This window comes from Phoxinus phoxinus (assembly GCF_949152265.1).
Source record: "Phoxinus phoxinus genome assembly, chromosome: 15".
Taxonomy (NCBI): Eukaryota; Metazoa; Chordata; class Actinopteri; order Cypriniformes; family Leuciscidae; genus Phoxinus; species Phoxinus phoxinus.
In genome coordinates, this window is record NC_136890.1 from 16,332,031 (window position 1) to 16,349,720 (window position 17,690).

The 17,690-nt window shown below is 41.5% G+C and overlaps 2 protein-coding genes across 3 annotated transcripts; one reads left to right on the plus strand and one right to left on the minus strand.

The window, feature by feature from the left end:
- Positions 1-1,367: 1,367 nt before the first annotated feature.
- LOC307012236 (uncharacterized protein) lies at positions 1,368-7,803 on the plus strand (the record flags this gene model as incomplete). Its single annotated transcript, XM_079638657.1, has 11 exons — positions 1,368-1,373; positions 1,494-2,304; positions 2,392-2,454; positions 2,522-2,608; positions 3,162-3,957; positions 4,091-4,418; positions 4,506-5,313; positions 5,419-5,625; positions 5,994-6,466; positions 6,555-7,060; positions 7,137-7,803. The coding sequence occupies 11 exons, from the start codon at positions 1,368-1,370 to the stop codon at positions 7,801-7,803; spliced, it is 4,752 nt and encodes a 1,583-aa protein (XP_079494783.1).
- Positions 7,804-8,433: 630 nt separating this feature from the next.
- On the minus strand, positions 8,434-17,428 carry hpdb (4-hydroxyphenylpyruvate dioxygenase b). 2 transcript variants are annotated; one of them, XM_079637068.1, is made up of 16 exons: positions 17,224-17,428; positions 16,793-16,872; positions 14,743-14,900; positions 14,615-14,641; positions 14,332-14,394; positions 13,752-13,856; positions 13,570-13,612; positions 13,373-13,455; positions 12,967-13,056; positions 12,271-12,374; positions 12,072-12,149; positions 10,307-10,469; positions 10,149-10,220; positions 9,877-9,999; positions 9,658-9,774; positions 8,434-9,483 (listed from the first exon to the last, which is right to left on the minus strand). In XM_079637068.1, the coding sequence occupies exons 3-16, from the start codon at positions 14,743-14,745 to the stop codon at positions 9,373-9,375; spliced, it is 1,182 nt and encodes a 393-aa protein (XP_079493194.1). In that variant the 5' UTR covers positions 14,746-14,900; positions 16,793-16,872; positions 17,224-17,428; the 3' UTR covers positions 8,434-9,372. The 2 variants fall into 2 exon arrangements, with proteins under 2 accessions (XP_079493194.1, XP_079493193.1); XM_079637067.1 differs by lacking the exon at positions 16,793-16,872.
- Between the last annotated feature and the right edge of the window lie 262 nt (positions 17,429-17,690).

The following is a 17,690-nucleotide window of genomic DNA, read 5'->3' on the forward strand; positions in this document are numbered from 1 at the left end:
TGCTTTCATGAGTTTTATTGTGAAATATAAATTAAAATAAAAACGTGTATTTTTCCAAATTAATGTTTTTATTTTCTGCCCACTATCTAAGTGTAAAGTCAAATATTATATGTTTTTGAAATAATTGCACTACTTTTAATTTTTGTTTTGTGCTTCAAGAAATGGGTACCTCAGTTAGTCGGCTATCCGCTGAACACTGCTTAGCTTTGTAAGCCTTTACGTTGTATTCTTTGACATTTTTTTTTACGCAAGGAAAAATGTCATTGGAGAATGCGGGCATCGATCCCGCTACCTCTCGCTTGCGCCTCCTGCTTCCTACCAATTGAGCCAAAGTAAGCCCAAATGAGCCAATCGCGTTTCTCTGCTGTGGCTTACTTTTGACCAATCGCGTTTCTCTCCTGTGGCTTACTTTTGACCAATCGCGTTGCTGTCCTATGGCTTACTTTTGACCAATCGCGTTGCTCTCCTGTGGCTTACTTTTGACCAATTGCGTTGCTCTCATGTGGCTTACTACTTTTGACCAATCGGCGGCCGCTATTATTGTCATCTTTGCAACAGGTAAGGCTATTCTTCATTACTGTATAATCGTTCATTATTTATTCGTATACAGTGTGTATTTTGGGAAAATAAAACATGCCAATATAGCTAGCTAGCATGTATAGCACACGTATTCTTAAGTACCTGTGAACCTGTAACATTTCCCATGATAAATACAGTAAAAAACATGTCAATACTGTCAAGTTAATTAGCCGGCCGCTAATTAAGCTAACGTTATATCCTGAGACCATTTTTTTGTTGTTGTTAATTTAGTATTTTTTTTTGTGTCATTACATTATAATGTTTTATTCATATATATGTTATACTATGTCCTCTGTAGAGGACACCAGGACTTATAAAATATATACCAAAACGATTTGATTTACAATTTTACGTTTTAGATCTGTTTGATGATCATATTTTTACCTTTACATTATATTGTGTGCTTCCTAATCTCTGCCACAAAAGCTAAACAAAACAAAATGATTTATGCATGGCATGATACCAGCAAGATTGTACCAAGAAGTGTTACTTGATGCTGTCAAGATACTGTGGGTAATAGCTAAATATGATAAGATTGTACAGTATTTTAATATGAATCAATGCTACTACAATTACTTAGCGACTCCAGGACAGCAGTGAATGATTTGCAAATGAATTAAGCCCATTGTAAGTTCATTGAATGCTGAAAGGTTTTATAAATCCAGTGTTTCAATTATTAAATGATTTACAGTCATATAGGCAAGGCTAGTCAAGACAAGTTTATTTGTAGAGCACAATTTGTACATTAGGCAATTCAAAGTGATTTACAGTTGTATATAATAACAATAATGCTGGTAAAATCAATTCATAAAACATATGATCATTAATCAATTACATTAAAAACAAATGGTGTAGCACAATACTTTCAGTTGGAATATGACACCTATGTTCTGTTTATGCCTGTGTCCTTTCAGATTATGTATGCATACCCGGTTTTTCGAAAAACCTCTGAGGGTCGACTCCTCATGGGGCCAACTGAGGAAGCCAATAGGAGTGAGATCACGGTGGCAGGGAGGGCCAGGTGTAAGGAGGAGGTCCTGGCTGAGGCCACTGCCTTTGTGAGGCAGAATGGAGGGAATCCTGGAGACCAGTTCCTGGTTCTGGCTCACTGCAAGATCCAGTTTGGGAAACACCAGGGCCAGAAGTTCCTGTGGCTGCTGGAGAACTCACTGGGGTATGCAGTGTATCTGGTCAGCAGCATTTTGGGGGAGGAGGAGAGGAACAACCCACTGTCGGCAAACAAACACCTGTTCCTCAGATACACCTCGCAGATCAGGGAGGTAGGTGAGGCTGTGGAGGTGTTTCAGAAAAAACAGGCCATGCTGCAGGAGGCCCAGAGGACGGGAGACTCTGGATGTCTGATGGTGGAGTTTGGTGATTTTAAGGGTAGGTCAATGAAGGAGGTGTATGAGGACCCAAGCAAGGAGGCCCAGGCTCTCATCACCTACCTAAAGAAGGCAAAGGCCAGGCCCAACACCAACATGGCCCTTTTCAAAGCATACGTGCTGAAGAGGCAGGCTCCAGCCCACATACCCACCACCACTGTGCCCGCTGCATCTGCCCCTACTGCTGCTGTGCCCACTGGCACTATGTATGTTCCTCCTCCACCTGCTGGCACTCAGAACAGGCCACTGCTGGTGACCAATGTGAAGGCCCTTTTGGCGCGGGGGAAGCATTTATCTGCTTCACAGCTGGCACACAAGATTTTGTCTCCAGCCAAACCCTGTAAGTGATTTGCCAGCTTTAAAATCATTACAGTATATATTATGCAGTATATATGTCTAACGAAAATACGTGTTTTGTCAACAACAGCTGCAGGACCACGTTTCCCTCCTGCGTCTGAGTCCGCAGCCCGGAGACGACTCTTTACATGTGGTGAGTATCACTTAACGCATACAAGTGTGTTGGTGACATGTGCTTAGTGTTTTATGTTATTTTACAGACTCTGCTGCTAGGGATTTTTTTGAGGAGGAAGATGACGAGGAGATGGCAACTGTAGCTTCACAAGCTGAGGAGCAACTTCCTCAAGGTATGTAAATCTTAAACAATATTTTACAAACAATTCTGTGACAACAGTATTTTTTAAATGACATATCATATTCTTTTATTTTACAACACAGAGGAATGGCACTTCTCAGGTGTCAATCTACATTCACTCTTTGAGTGAACATCTTCAAAGCAAAAAGGGAATTTAAAGGTGTATGTAAAAGGTTTTTATTTCATTTTTTATCATAATCACAGACTAAAGCTCATTCTTGTCATCTCACACGTCCCCCACTCCCCTTGGAATAAGTGGCTGTTGTAGTTAGAGGCACTCACAGTGTTTGGGCTGCTTTGCTTCACACTTTGCTTATCCCATCTCATTTTTCTTCTTGTATTTGTCCTAATGGTGCTTGGGTGATAAACAGGATGATTTTCACTGCTTCCTTCCATCGTTTCATCATCATGTCGCCTGTCTACTAATCATAAATGCTTTGCACTAAACCTTGTAATCGCAGTAGCTGTCCAGCAGAGCTGAGAAAGTCATGCAGTGAAAGTCTTAAAACAATAAGATAATTATGTTGTGTCTTTTTACGCTCCAGCCACTGCGGCCTTGAGAGGCCCTGCTCCTGCCCTGGCTCGATCTCCTGCCCCGGCTCGTGCTCCTGCCCATGCTCCTGCCCATGCTCCTGCCCATGCTCCTGCCCATGCTCCTGCCCATGCTCCTGCCCATGCTCCTGCCCCGGCTCCTGCCCATGCTCCTGCCCATGCTCCTGCCCATGCTCCTGCCCATGCTCCTGCCCCGGCTCCTGCTCCTGCCCTGGCTCGTTCTCCTGCCCTGGCTCGTTCTCCTGCCCTGGCTCGTGCTCCTGCCCCGGCTCGTGCTCCTACCCCTGCTCCTCCAGCATTGTGGACCCCTGGCCAGGTGTCCCATTCGCCTGCAGAGCTTCCTGTCCACTGGAACGAGCAACTCCCATCTTTCCAGCAGGACTGGATCAGAAAGACTCTGTTCAGGGCCAACGCAAAAACAGGGAAGCCTGAGCTGATGCCACATCCCAACTTCTGGTGGTACCCTCCCCAGCCCCCGACCGTCTTCACCCAGCCCCCTGCTTCTCCTGATATCTTCTTCTGCCGCCCTCTGTTCCTCTGGATGCCGCTGAAGATGTGGTCCATTCCACTTGTCTGTGTCCAGCCAGCCTGCAATAACCACAAGCTGACAGCTGCTGGCCTTTATCGCACTGTGCGCAAGGTCCTGGACATAGACGGGTGGTATGACATGGCAACAGAGTATCTGGAGTGCAAAGGGTGCAAGAAGAAGTATCCAGCCTGGTCTGAAGACATCCTGGGACAGCTCGACATGGGACACCGCAGAAAATTCCCCGCCATTCTGACATACAGGTAGAACACATTCATATTTAGAGCAATGCACTGTAATTTGTTGTACTGTATAAAATCAAATACATTGCTTTACTGACATTAACATTGAAATAGCAAGATGTGGCACTGAACATAATTATTTGACTGTCTGTAGGTACTCGTGTGACTACCGTGTAGTCATAATGATGCGGGAGAGGACCCAGGGCAACAGTGTCACGCAGCTTCACAAAAAGCTGCAGGAGCAGCACACCTCAGCGTGGTCACAGCGGACGCTGGAGTACCTCACTGTCTGTGAGCCCTTCACAGACTCCTCCATCATTGAGCCTGCAGTCTTTTCTGCGCCCCCACCCCTCCCGCCCATCCCCAAACCCAAGTGGCTGTTGTCTGTGTATGCCAGGGACGTCCTCTCGCGGCTACCTGAGGTCAAGGCCAAAATAACCTCGGTCTTTGGCTCTGTCCTCAAGATGGACTCCACCAAAAAGGTATAAAAGTCAAGTTTGAATAATAATAATTGTTATTATCTTAAATTTTTCTTACATTTGTTTATTCTACTGTTTTTTTTCACATAGGTCACCAAAAAACTGGCCGGCGCTGCTGCCAACACTGCTGGTTGGTGCACTAATGTAGGCAATGAGCACGGCCAGGTGTTGGTGTCAGTGCTCACAGCGGCAGAGGGGCATGGACTGTGGCCCATGGCGGTGGGTCTCATGAAGAGGTACAGGGAGGCGGGAGTGGCACCGCCCGCCGTCATGTACGTGGACAGAGACTGCTGCAGCCCACTCGCACACGGACAGTCGCAGGTCAGAGCCATGTTCACAGAGTGGGATGAGCTCCAAGTGCGCCTAGACATTTGGCACTTCATGCGGCGCTTTGCAGCAGGTGTCATCACGGAGGCTCATCGGCTCTACGGCACCTTCATGACTCGGCTTTCCAGGTGCATCTTTGAGCTGGATCCAGATGATGTCGCTGCTCTTCGGTTGGCCAAACAGGGGGAGCTACAGGCCAGAGGAGCTGGTCCAGTCTCAGAGAAGGCCCTGGATAAGCTGATCACCAGGAAGGAGTTGGCGCTGCACTGTCGCAAGCGGACCAGAGGAGTGGAGGAGACCACCAAGAGGATCAAGGCACTCATTGAAGAGATGGACAGTGAGAAGGGGAGGGACACTCTGGGTGTACCACTGCTGGACCACGAGCGCATCCAACAGGTCTGGATAGACCAGCAGAGGCACATTGCCTGTATTCAGGACCCAGAGGGCTTCCCTCTGTACCAGAAGACAGACACAGTGAAGAAGGGTGGTGTGGAGCTCAGCTGCTATCGCTGTGCTCGTGGCTCCACCTCCTTGGAGTCTTTCCACCTCCATTTAAATCGCTTCATCCCAGGTAGGTTATAACTTTTATAACCTGCTAAAAACGTAAAACTTTTATAACCTGTTCTGCCGTTCTGAATACATAGATTATATATATTTGACTTTATTTAACCTCTAGGGACTAGTGCCAGTGATGCGCATTTCCAGGCCTATCTCCTGGAAGGCCTGATGCGCTGGAACCAGAACCGGATGGATGAAGCAGTAAGGGGAAAGACTGACCTGAGGACCTACAGCAGCGCTGAGAGGGAGGCAATGGACCGGCTCAGCCGCAAAGTGTTGAAGATGTCCCTGGATGAGCGCTACCAGCCTCCAGGGGCTTACACAGGTGAGAATTATTCATGTTAACTCAAACAAAAGATTATACATTATACAGGTGTATGAGTGTTTGAGTGTACATTTTTATATTTTATTTCAAATACTTCAACTATTGTTGTTTAATTTAGGCTTAATTTGAGCCTTTATAGCCTAATTTATTTGCTTTCTTTTCCTAAAGTGAATTTGCTTTATTTTGCATCTATGCTTATTATTTTATTGTTTATTATTTTCATTTTTTTTATCTGTTAAACTGCGTCAAGCCTACAAACGATCAAACTTTGAAAAGTTTGATTGTTTGTTTGTTTCAGTTTGTTATGGACAAATAGCCACTACAGTTATAATAATGTGAATGTGCTTTGTATGTGTGTTGTTTTGCAGGGGAGCTGCTGGGTATGGAGTATCTGTACAGTCAGTCTGGGAAATCCCTGACTGTTATGGATAACCCAGAAGAGGAGGATCGGCTGGTGGAGCAGATGGATGATGAGGTGGTGCAGGATGAAGGCTTCGTTGAGGAGGAACCTGAGGACCTCACAGTGCCAGTCCTCTATGACCCCATTGAGACTGTCCCAGTCCACAGCAGCTTCCCCCAGGCCTTCAACCCCTGTTCCTCTGCACCAGGATCATCCTCACTACAGCCACCCACATCCAGCCAAGGACTGCAGCGCCCTGCTCAGCCTCCTCTGCAGTCTGCCCAGCTTCCTCAGCAGCGCCCTGCTCTGCCTCTTCTACACCCTCCTCTGCAGCGCCCTGTTCACCCTCCTCTGCAGTCTCCTCCACAGCCTTCTGTCCAGCCAAGTGCTGCCTCTGCTCCTGCAACATCAACTGGGTCCAGTGTTGCAGACCAGGCTCCTGTAAGTAAGCTGCTCATTTTTAGTTTCCATTTGCTTTTACACTCTGACATTTAACATGCTATGTATTGTTATTGTAATACTTCTACAGGCTCCTGTTCTTGGACCCGATGGCATTGCGGGCTGGGATAAGGTGCAGGATCTGGCTGAGTACCTGATGTCCCTCCGTCAGGCACTCTACCTGGACGAGCAGCAGGTCACAGAGGTCATCCGTCTGTGGACTGCTCTTCCTGATGGGGACAAGAGGAGGATCCACTATCAGCCCAGACACCAGCCCAAACTGACCCACGGACGCTTCAAGGCTCCGAAAAACACAGGAGTGACACCGGGTGTGGAGAGTGTGAAGAGGTGTCTGATCGGTCATCCTGGGGGGCCGGCTCAGTGGCCCAGCACCAGTCGCTTAGTCGAGGCCATGTGCATCAAACTGTGTGCACTGCACAAGTCCCCAACTAAGAAAGATGGAGTCCGTCTTCCTCGTTGGACTAAGGTGCTCAACGATTACCACCACATCCGAGACCTGGTGCTGAACTGCCACACTCTGATGGAGGCCACGTCACTTCAGCTGTTTGTGCTGAATCAGAGGACTCTCACTCAGTGGTAAGCATGGTTTTACATATACATTTGAATGAAAGGGATAGCAGTTATTTATAATGAATAATTTTTTTGATTGCAGGTTTAATCGAAGGGAGAACATCCAGGAAGTGACTGTCCTTACCCAGGGCCTTGCTGCAGAAGACCGGATCGCTGTGGCCAGCTCACAGCTTCCTGCTCCGCGGGAAAGGCTGGATGAGGCTCCCTCCACATCAGGGGCCCGGCACGAGTTTGTCCTTCCTCCTAACAGAGCGGGACAGGCTCCTAAGCTACGGCCGGGCAAACGACCTGCCAGCGCTACAATTGTGCGGCCCATTACCCCAGCAGCTCCTACTCCTCCCCCAGTTCCTGTGCCACTGCCCCAGTTCATTTTATTGAACCCTGTGCCCACGCTGATGGCAGCAGGTGCAGGTGGCCCTTCAGCTGCTCCTTTCCTGGCTCCAACTCCAGTATTTCCTGACACGCCTGAGGCTCCTGCTCCCACTGCCTCGGTGTTTGTGTCCCGCTTCACTCAGAGGAACAGGCGACGCAGGGCAGAAGAGGAGGCCAGTGGAGCCCACAAAAGGAAATATGTCCGTGAAGTGGCATATAACAAATGCTCTAAGTGTGGCAAGCCCAAAACTAAGGAGTTCGGCCACAGCCGCTTCGGCAGTGCCACGTTTTGCCCCAGTGTCTCTGGTGGCAAATCTTTAGAGGAGTGGCTGGTAGAACAGCGCCAGCAGAAAAAACCTGGACAGCCACCTCCATAATAATAATAATCTTGTAAATACTAGACTGTAAATATGTAAACATGTAAATAAATCTTGATACTTACCTCAGCTGCAACTAATTGATGTTAAAATGTAAATACTTTTACCTTCTTTTTTCCCCATCTTTCTGTAATGACTTGTTTGTTTCATTTATATTACAGAATGTTCTATTCTATTTCCACATTGTTAGTTGTTTATTGTTGTTTATTAATGTCTTGTACTTAGTTTTAGTAAATAATACTGTTCACACTCTTATTCATTGTGCTGCTTTTAATTGCCTTGGGACTGGAATGTGCAATCTGTCCTATTATATATTGTGTGTATGTACATATATTTATATATGTGTGTGTGTACTTATTTCAATATTTGTATATATTAATTTTAATAAAACATTTTACATTTGAAATGTCATTTCAATATTTGTGTGTATTCATTTTAATAAAACATTTGAAGTGTCCTAAAATAAATCAGATAAATCATATCAATCAATCCCACACACAAAAAAACACATAATTGAAGAAACATTTTAATGTTTTATTAAACCATAAACATGTAATATGCTTTTTAAAAATAATATACTCAATTAATATCAATCAATATAATGATATGTCACATAGATAACCAAATGAAGGCGCAGGCGCAGTTGATCACACACTATGGTCGTGCAGAACACGGGTTCGAGCCCAGCCCGTGGAGGGTGACTTGTTTCACATGTAACTAAAACTCCTCCATAACGCATAGGAATATAGCCCGAATATTGTTGCAGGGCAAATTTGTGCGCGTATTCCCGTTTTCTGCGTCTTTTTCGCTTGCGTGCGGGGCGCAAAGATTGGGCCCCTTCTTATGCTAAGCGAGCGCTCTACCATCTGAGCTAATTCCCCGTTGGAGGCACATACAGTCAAAGCAGACAATTTGAACAAAAATGGAAAGCGAATATGTGTTACGAATAGTTACTTTATTTATGTTACATGATTTTTTTTAAAAACGTAAATAACTGCATGCTTGGTGCGGCGTTATTTCCACCACAATATGTAGGCCAAAAAGTTTTTTAGGCTAACGTTAGTGTGCTTGTTTTCCAAGGAGGTAGTGTCAGTTCAGAATTCGAGGCGACAAATAAGACGTGAAACAAAGAAAAATCAAGGTAGGCTATTTTCATGAATATGATTTTTATTTATTAATTGCGCTTCATTTCCAATCAAGCTGTAATTTTGTCAAATTATGCATCAGTGAAGTGATACATAAAGTGCTAACAATGAAATTAGCCTGGGCAAGAAGGGCATTTCATTTTTAAAAAAAATCTAATTTCCACAAGGCCATCATTTATTTTCACCACAGTATGCTGGTAAACATAAAACATAATTTGAGATGTGGTGGGAATGTTCATGATTGCGTTTCTTTTCTTAAAGTCCACAGGCTCAAAAGTGTCTGTTTGCAAAGAAACACGTGGGTACATATAATGGCCCATAGCCTACTTGAAAACCATCAGAAATATGACAAAGCAAATTGGCAGCAAGTGTGCTGTGCATATTTCAATATATGTGTACCATGCATTTACAATGAATAGCCTATTCAGAGTTTCTCTGATGTGCCATTTGGTGTAAGAATGGTGAGGTTTCCTCTGGCATTCTGGTCAGCTTCAATAGCCTCAAACAAAGATTTGAAATTTCCAGCACCAAAACCCTGAAAAAGTAGAGGATTTTCTTTTATTAATGCACTACCATATATCTACACATTTAGGAGACATTTCCGAACAATAGATTTGATCAATTCATTGAAAATTTAAATATGAATGTATGTTCTGAAATGATTTCTGAAATATTTGCTATATTCTGAGATTTATAATAGCAGTCTTACTTGATGGTTGTGTCTCTGGATGACCTCTAGAAACACGGTGGGTCTGTCCTGTACTGGTTTAGTGAAGATCTGGAGCAAGTAGCCATTGTCATCATAATCCACCAAGATTTTAAGTTCCTGTATAAACAATGCCACATTATTTTCACATTCTGCTTCAAACCTATTAAAGAAATTTACATTTAAATTGACTATCAGGTGGCCAATAACCAAGCATTGTACCTCCAGTATGCTCATGTCCTCAACAATTTTGACTTTGGAAAGCTTCAGATTCTCCTTGAGCTGCTGGTAGTAAGTGTCAGGCACTGACATGAACTCCATACCACGTTCCTTTAGGTTACGGATCTGAAAACATATTCTTGTCAATGCAATATACCAAAAGTAAACGTTTTCAGCTTTCACAAAGAACAATTCCAACCCTTTTCATTCTACAAATGTATTTGATCTCTGCATCGATGTTGTAAAACCTTGGATGAAAAGCTTTTTTTACTCACTGCTGTAATGATGTCAGAGGTGTTCATGGCAATGTGTTGAATCCCTGGGCCACCATAGTACTCCACATACTCCTAAAAGGAGAAAAGATATAGTCAAATGAATGGATGGATGCATGGATGGATAGATGAAAGTGCAGTATAATGTCTGTAATACATGCCTGGATCTGGGACTTGCGCTTTCCCATGGCTGGTTCATTGATTGGCATTTTCACAGTTTCTTCGTAGTTGGCCACCACTATGGAGCGCAGCGCACTGTATTGAGTCTGTAACTGCTTGTCGTCTACAGACCAGAATCTGTGGAACAGCAGGTTCCTCTGATACCTTCATACAAATGCATACAGGTCAGTTTAACACAATGATCCTGATGTGAAAAGCATGGGCAAAAAAAAAAAAGCAAGTCACAATTTGTGACCCTGAATCACAAAACCAGTCACAATTTGCACGGGTGTATTTGTGGCAATAGCCAACAATACATATATGGGTCAAAATTATCGATTTTTCTTTTATGCCAAAAATCATTAGGATATTAAGTAAAGATCATGTTCCATGAAGATATTTTGTACATTTCCTACCGTACATACATATATTTTTGTGAGAGAATGCAGCAGAATCGCGAACATAAATGGACAACTTTAAAAGTGATTTTCTCAATGTTTTGATTTTTTTGCAACCTCAGATTCCAGATTTTCAAATAGTTGTATATCGGCCAAATATTGTCCTATCCAAACCATACATCAATGGAAAGCTTATTAATTTTGCTTTCAGATTATGTAATTGACCCATGTGACTGGTTTTGTTGTCCATGGTCACATTTATGATCTGCCAAAATTATTAAAAATTATTTTGGATAAGTCATAATTATTATTATTATCTTTTTTATAAACCTCAGCCTTTATTTTCCTTTCTCTTTCAGATAGGCCTATTTTTGTGATGCATTTTCTTCCTTTAGAAACAAATGCATTTTCATTTTAAAAACAAAATTAAATATTTTTATTTGTCAAATATTTTGTTTTATAATGAATCTACTACTGCATCTTCACAGATTTTCTTACTTAGTATTTTTGTCTTATTTTTCAATTACAAATATCAACAGCAACAACAAAAAAAAAATCTTAAATCAAAATACATTTAATTGAGATGGAAAATGACTTAAAATATAAAGTCTTGTTTTCTTAAAAATATATTAAATTTAAAAGAGTTAAGGGTTAAAAAGGCAACGAAAAAAAAATACAGTTTTTCATTTTGAATTTAGTCTTTTTCTTTCCCCATTGACATAATTTTTTATTTTGTTTTAAGCATAAACTATTTTTAGTATCTTAAGTCATTTTGCTTCTCTCAAGTAAATGTATCTTGATTTAAGAATGTTTAGATGTTTGAACTGGAAATCAAGAAAATTTGTTTTTAACAAGAGCTGAACATGATGGGATGGGGTCTGGTTTAGATAATTCTTCTATTCCCACCCCTCAACTGCCTCTTTCCCCCCTCCCCGCTGTCTAACTGTCTCCAGATGGTGTCTCAGATCCTTTGAAAAGTAATTTTGCCGAGTCATACTTACTAAGGAGTTTTCTTGCATAATATTCAGTCGTCCACTAGCACAGACTGAAATGCAACCACCCCATCTGCTGTTTATGTCTGTTCTCTCTGAGTCTCTTCTGATCTTTCCTTTCTGTCTTTACTCCCTCCTCACCATGGAGACACACTGCTGATCACTGGGGAAGGGCTCTCGTTGTATTCTGACTGGATGGGACGGATAGGGAGTTTCCCCCCAAAGACCTGCGATGTTCTAAGCGAGTATATCTCTCGTGACTTCTTTTGTGCTTTTCAGTCTTGACAACCCTGGCACAGAGGACTGATGCTGTCTTTGCCTGTTCACAATTACGCAGATGAAATAAGTTCGACAATGTGTTTAGAAAAGTTTTATACCACTCTACTACTGGCACCATCTCATTGTCTGACTGATTTCCAACCACATGGTCAATGAAGTCCAGCTTCCCACTTGGCCTGTGAAAGAACAATCACGTTAAGAGACAAAGAAAAGGACAATGATATAACAATCCATCCAGGCATGATCGGAGATATGGACATCTTATATAAGAAGCAAAGGACACATAAACACACTCACAGTTTTGCCAAGAAAGGGTCACAGAACAGAGGAGCATGGAATCCTGGGAGGAAGAGCCCATTATATCCTGTCCGCTCTATTAGAGTATGAGTGGTGTCACCATACTAAAACAATGACAGGAATCAGAGCGGAAGTGGGACAAAAAGTTGAAAGATTTAAATGTATATGCATACACACACAGACACACACACACACACGCGCGCGCGCACACACACACACACACACACACACACACACACACACACACACACACACACACACACACACACAAAGTGGGTAGGATTTTTTAAAATGTTTTTGAAAGAAGTCTCATATGCTCAACAGTGCTGAATTTATTCAATCAAATATACTGTAAAACAAGAATATTGTAAAATATTACAATCAATAATAACAATAATCAATAATTACAATTTGAAATAAGTTTTCTATTTTAATATATTTTAAAATGTAATCAATTCCTGTGAGTGTCACATGATCCTTCAGAAATCATTATATATGCTGATTTAGAGCTCAATACTTTTTTATTATTATTATTATCAAAGGAAAGTTCAAAGGAATAGGATTTATTTGAAATATAAATCATTTGTAAAATTATAAATGTCTTTACAGTAACTTTTGGCCAATTTTAACGCTTCCTTGCTCAATAAAAGTGTTAATTTATTTTTTAAACGTATATAAACATGAGATTATACATACTGTCTGAAGTACTGCCAGCTTCACAGTGCCAAACTTATCCTCCACAACATGAGACTCTTTAACGATAATGGCACCTCGTTCTCTCGCTTTCTGCAGGAAAAAAATGAATAAACCAATAGGTGATTATTGCAAATTATGCCCAGGTGTTTTTTAACAGATAAAACATGAGAGAAAACTATCACTGTAAAAAAAACAAAACAAGTTGCTGCCTTAAATTTTTGGAGTAGCCTACAATCAACTTGGATATTTAAGTCATTTCAACAAACATCAAACTGACTTAAAAGATTTATTGAATAACTCATACATTTCTTTGAAAATTGCTTAACTTATTTTGATGAGTTAAAGCAATGTAAAAACACATGTTGTCAAAACTTATTGATCATCATTTTTTACAGTGAGCATTTACCTCTACCAGGAAGTCACAGTTCTCTACAGTGAAAGCTACATCTTTAACACCATCTCCATGTTTCACCAGGTGATCTCCTATCTCTGTTCAAGGAAAAGGACAGATTATACAGTACGGAATGTGGTTTTAAAGATAATCAAATACCAAAAACGGCAATACTATTATTGCTAATTTATTTACTAATTTATCAGTCTTACCTTTATTACCAGGATTCAAGGCAGAGGTGAAGACATAAACAATCTACAGGTCCAGGAAATAGAAAACATTGATCAGCGAACACTTCTATGTGGCTTTTTAAAATTCTGACCAAAGCAGATCAAACTGGCCAGGCTTCACAAAGCATAAGGAACGAAGAGAATGGACACAATCTGACTCTCACCTTCCCCTGTTTCACCGCATGAGAAACAACATCACGACTGCCTGTCTCCAGCCCACGATACGCCAAGGGCTCAAACCCCAGTTTATTACAGTAATAAGATGCCGCCTGAGGTGCATCGCAGCACAGAGAGGAAAACAGAAAATTACAAGATGGGGAGATCTGAACAAATTTATCACAGCATCTAAAGTGAAAAGAATATGGGTAATAAAGGGATATCAGCTATCTGAATTTAAAATAAACTGTTCATCTATCGTATCTACATCGGTACATTTTGAACATTCATATAGGCTAAATTAAACAAACTAATCACTGAATCTTCAAAGTGAAACTATACATCTTTTTTTTTTTTTTTTTTTTCAACATGTGTAGTATGATAATGGCTCCATCTACTGGGGAAATCACAGAAGTGCTTAAAAAGTCTCAATATGGAAGAAATTAGTGAGTGGAGGATGGTGGTTTCTGCCTCTGCAAGCTTATTGCCTCCACCCCTGAAAAGAGCCAATGGCATCTCCCTACTGGACACCTCCTCTAATATTTAGAAACAAACTAAATCTACTAACTTATAGTGTTAAAGAATTACCTGTTTGGCATTTCCAACCCAGAAAGTGATGTGGTCGAAGCAGACAAACCTGCCCTGCTCGTGCTGTTGACATATACAAGCAGAAACGACTGTGATGTACTACCCTTCTATTCTATAAGCAGAATTAATCTAGAGTCTGAAGAGTAATGATGTAGCCTACAAGTAAAGTCAGAATCAGAACAAAGTTCAGCGTGCAGGTGGCAGTAAAATATCATTAGGAGAAAGGGGACACATTAAAGTATGTTCTTACACATACATGCATGCATATATAATGCTATCATACCTTTTCACCTTTGTCAGTGTAGGTTGTCTGTAGAAAAGAAAATAAGAAATTTAAGCTTGTTTGAATTGTTTGGTCAGTTAGCAAATCAAATCAAAATCTTAAAATGTCTTAAAAATCAAGTGTTTTACCATCTTTTAGTGGTTCTTGCAGACACCTTCTTCTTGGGTCAGTGGCAGAAATGAGGTGAGGTGGTGACTGAGTGCAGATGCTGCAGATGTGAATTTGTAGTGCTGTGTGTGTGAGACTCCGCCCATAGAGGACGAGAGCGGCACTGCATGATGCTCTGCTGTTGAAATAAGCTTTTACTAGACAGATTAGGCTAATATATTATATTATAATACATAACATAACATAACATATGCTACTTTATAATAAAACTAGTTTCATATATAATTTCTGGTTTTAAAACTATAGCCTACCTGCAGTCTATGAAGCGAGTCAAATGTAAACATCTAACTCTAAAAATATAAAACCAGTCAACAACAGAATAATCGATCTTTGTATTTCTGTCCGTTTAAAAAGACATGCTGCGTTTTTTGAGTGAGGTTTTGTTTTTTTGTAACTTTAGATGTTTGTCTCCATGCAAAAGAGGAGGAACACGGTCCTTCAACCCTATTGGCTATTGAGTTGCGCTTGTAGTTTTCAGTGCGAGTATGGTTATGTGAAACGATTTAGTTCAGGAGTCATGAAGATTGATGCATGTTTTTCTAGGTAGAATTATAAAAGTTAGGTTAAACTCACTATTAATTCCCATTTTTAAATGTGCATTCGTAGCCTAAATAATTAGAAATTGTTTCAACAAATTAATTTATAGCTACTCGTGTTAGTTAAATTTCAGTATGGAAACAATTAATGTAGACCTAAATTATTTTAAAGAACTGCATTGTCATACTGACACAAACAATTCTAACTCCTCTCTGTCACACTCCCCTTCTACTATAAAATACATCAAGATGGTAAACATAACGTTTAGTGTAACAGCCCCCGCTCCCCCCTTTTAAAATGTTTAAAGCAAAATGTTTATAACCGACTGGGGACTTCATTAACAGTGTTTAAGCTGCCACTGAGAACATGTTGATGCTGAGGACAGTCATCAGGTGTGATGTAACTAATAATTATTTGCGTTTACACTTTTATAAGTGGCTTTGGAATAATTAAAACATTAAAATAATTTGCTTTATATATATATATATATATATATATATATATATATATATATATATAGGCCTATATATATATATATATATATATATATATATATATATATATAGGCTATATAATGTTTATTATATATATATAATGTAAATTATATATATATATATAATGTTTATTATGAAGTCAGCATCTTATGAGGAGCTCTCATAAAGTATTTACATCAGTCTGGAAATAAAGTAACATTTGTGTGGCCCAGGAAAAAAAACTCTGATTTGTGATCACAATGCTATGTTATGAATCCATCTGATGTAAGTGTGAAACTCTTAAGTGTTCTCAGAAGTACAAACCTACTGAGAGCAGGTATTTGAGCTGTACTGGCAGTAGCTGAAATGCAAATGAGCATATGTGAGCGTTTAGGGGAAAGATGTTGATGCACATGAGGTATGTTTCTCGAGAGAACAGTGACAGTCTGTAGCCGACGCTGATTGGACAGTTACAGTTCTCAGGGGAAATACAGCGCCGTTGGTCTCTCTTAGCTCAATGTGATCTCAGCACAAGTCATAAGAGAGATCAGAGTAGAACGAAGAAACAACAAAGAGATAATAAAACGTGAGACAAGCTATAAAACGATTATAAAACAAGCATGAAGAGCTAAGAAAAGTAAAGAAAAGATAAAAGAAAGCCGAGCATCATGAATGAGCAGACAGCAGAAAACCCAGCCATTGTGCAGAAGTGGTTGCAAAAGAGGAGAAGCCGAGATGACAGAGAGAAGGAGGAAACAAACATGCAGGTTGAAGCCGAGGAACACGATCCTGCTGTTCATGAAGAAATGGAGGAGAAGAATGAAGCAGCAGATGTGGTTACAGACAAAGAAAAGCAGGCTAGAATCCATTCAGTCTTCTCTTTGGTGAGGAGTCAGATCAGGACGCAGGCCGGTTTGGATGGTCAGCGCACGGGCATAATGGATGTTGTAAACCAAATCAAGGAACTGGAGAAGAGCAAGAAGGAACATGATGAACCTACACACACAGTTGAGATCAGCTCATCTGAGGAGAACGCAGCGGATCAGGCGGTCCAGAAAGGGACTGTAGAAGATCAAATGACTGGGGAGAATAAGAAGGAGAGAGGTGAAGAATTATGTGTAGTCTTGTTGGAGGAGATATTGTTGAACGTCGAGACATTAAAGAAGGATCTGAGAGAGGAGCTCGCTCAGCTTCGCTGCGACATGCAAAGCTACACGGAGCAGGCGCTCTGCGGCCTGGAGACCCGCCTTACTAACTTACTGAGAACACAAGCGCTGGCTCGCACAACTCCCACTGCGCTTCCCAGAAACCACACAGTCGATCCCATGGAGACCAAGAAACAGAGACCTCCCAGCATGCCTCCCCTGGGAGCATCTAGGAGACGAGTGCTCAACCGCACAATGACCACTATCACACCTAAAACTTGCCTACCTCTTTCCCTGGGGCCCCGCTCCAATTCAGAGCCACTGGGGGACTGGGGTGCGGAGACCGCCTCCAACAACAGCGCTCCAACGTTGCTGAGAAGAGACGAGGCGCTAAGTCGCCCTCCTGGGCCTTTGCCTCCTGCTCTACCTCCTGCTCAGAAAGGCAAGAAGGCTTTGCGAAGCAGGACTCGCATTGGTAAGCCAACATGCTAGAGAGGTCTATGACCCAAACACTATTGCTAGTTGGAAAAGGTCATTAAAATGCCATCAGGGGAGACACCAGCATCATTCTGTATCATTCTTCAGAATCAATGCTAGAGATCACAAGATTATCATTCAATATGAACAGCTGCCGAGAGAGCTGAGGAGCACACGTGTTCTCTTCTGTGTGCTTCGTGTTGTTTGTCCATGGAATTATTGAAGACAACCAAGAAAAATCCCACTAAAAGAACCTCAAAGAAAAAATAGATGCAC

Coding starts and splice junctions, on each gene's coding strand:
- hpdb (XM_079637067.1), bottom strand. Junction 10,221..10,306: donor AGCGCAAGTCCCAGATCCAG/GCATGTATTACA, acceptor TTCTCCTTTTAG/GAGTATGTGGAGTACTATGG. Junction 10,000..10,148: donor CCTCTGACATCATTACAGCA/GTGAGTAAAAAA, acceptor ATATGTTTTCAG/ATCCGTAACCTAAAGGAACG.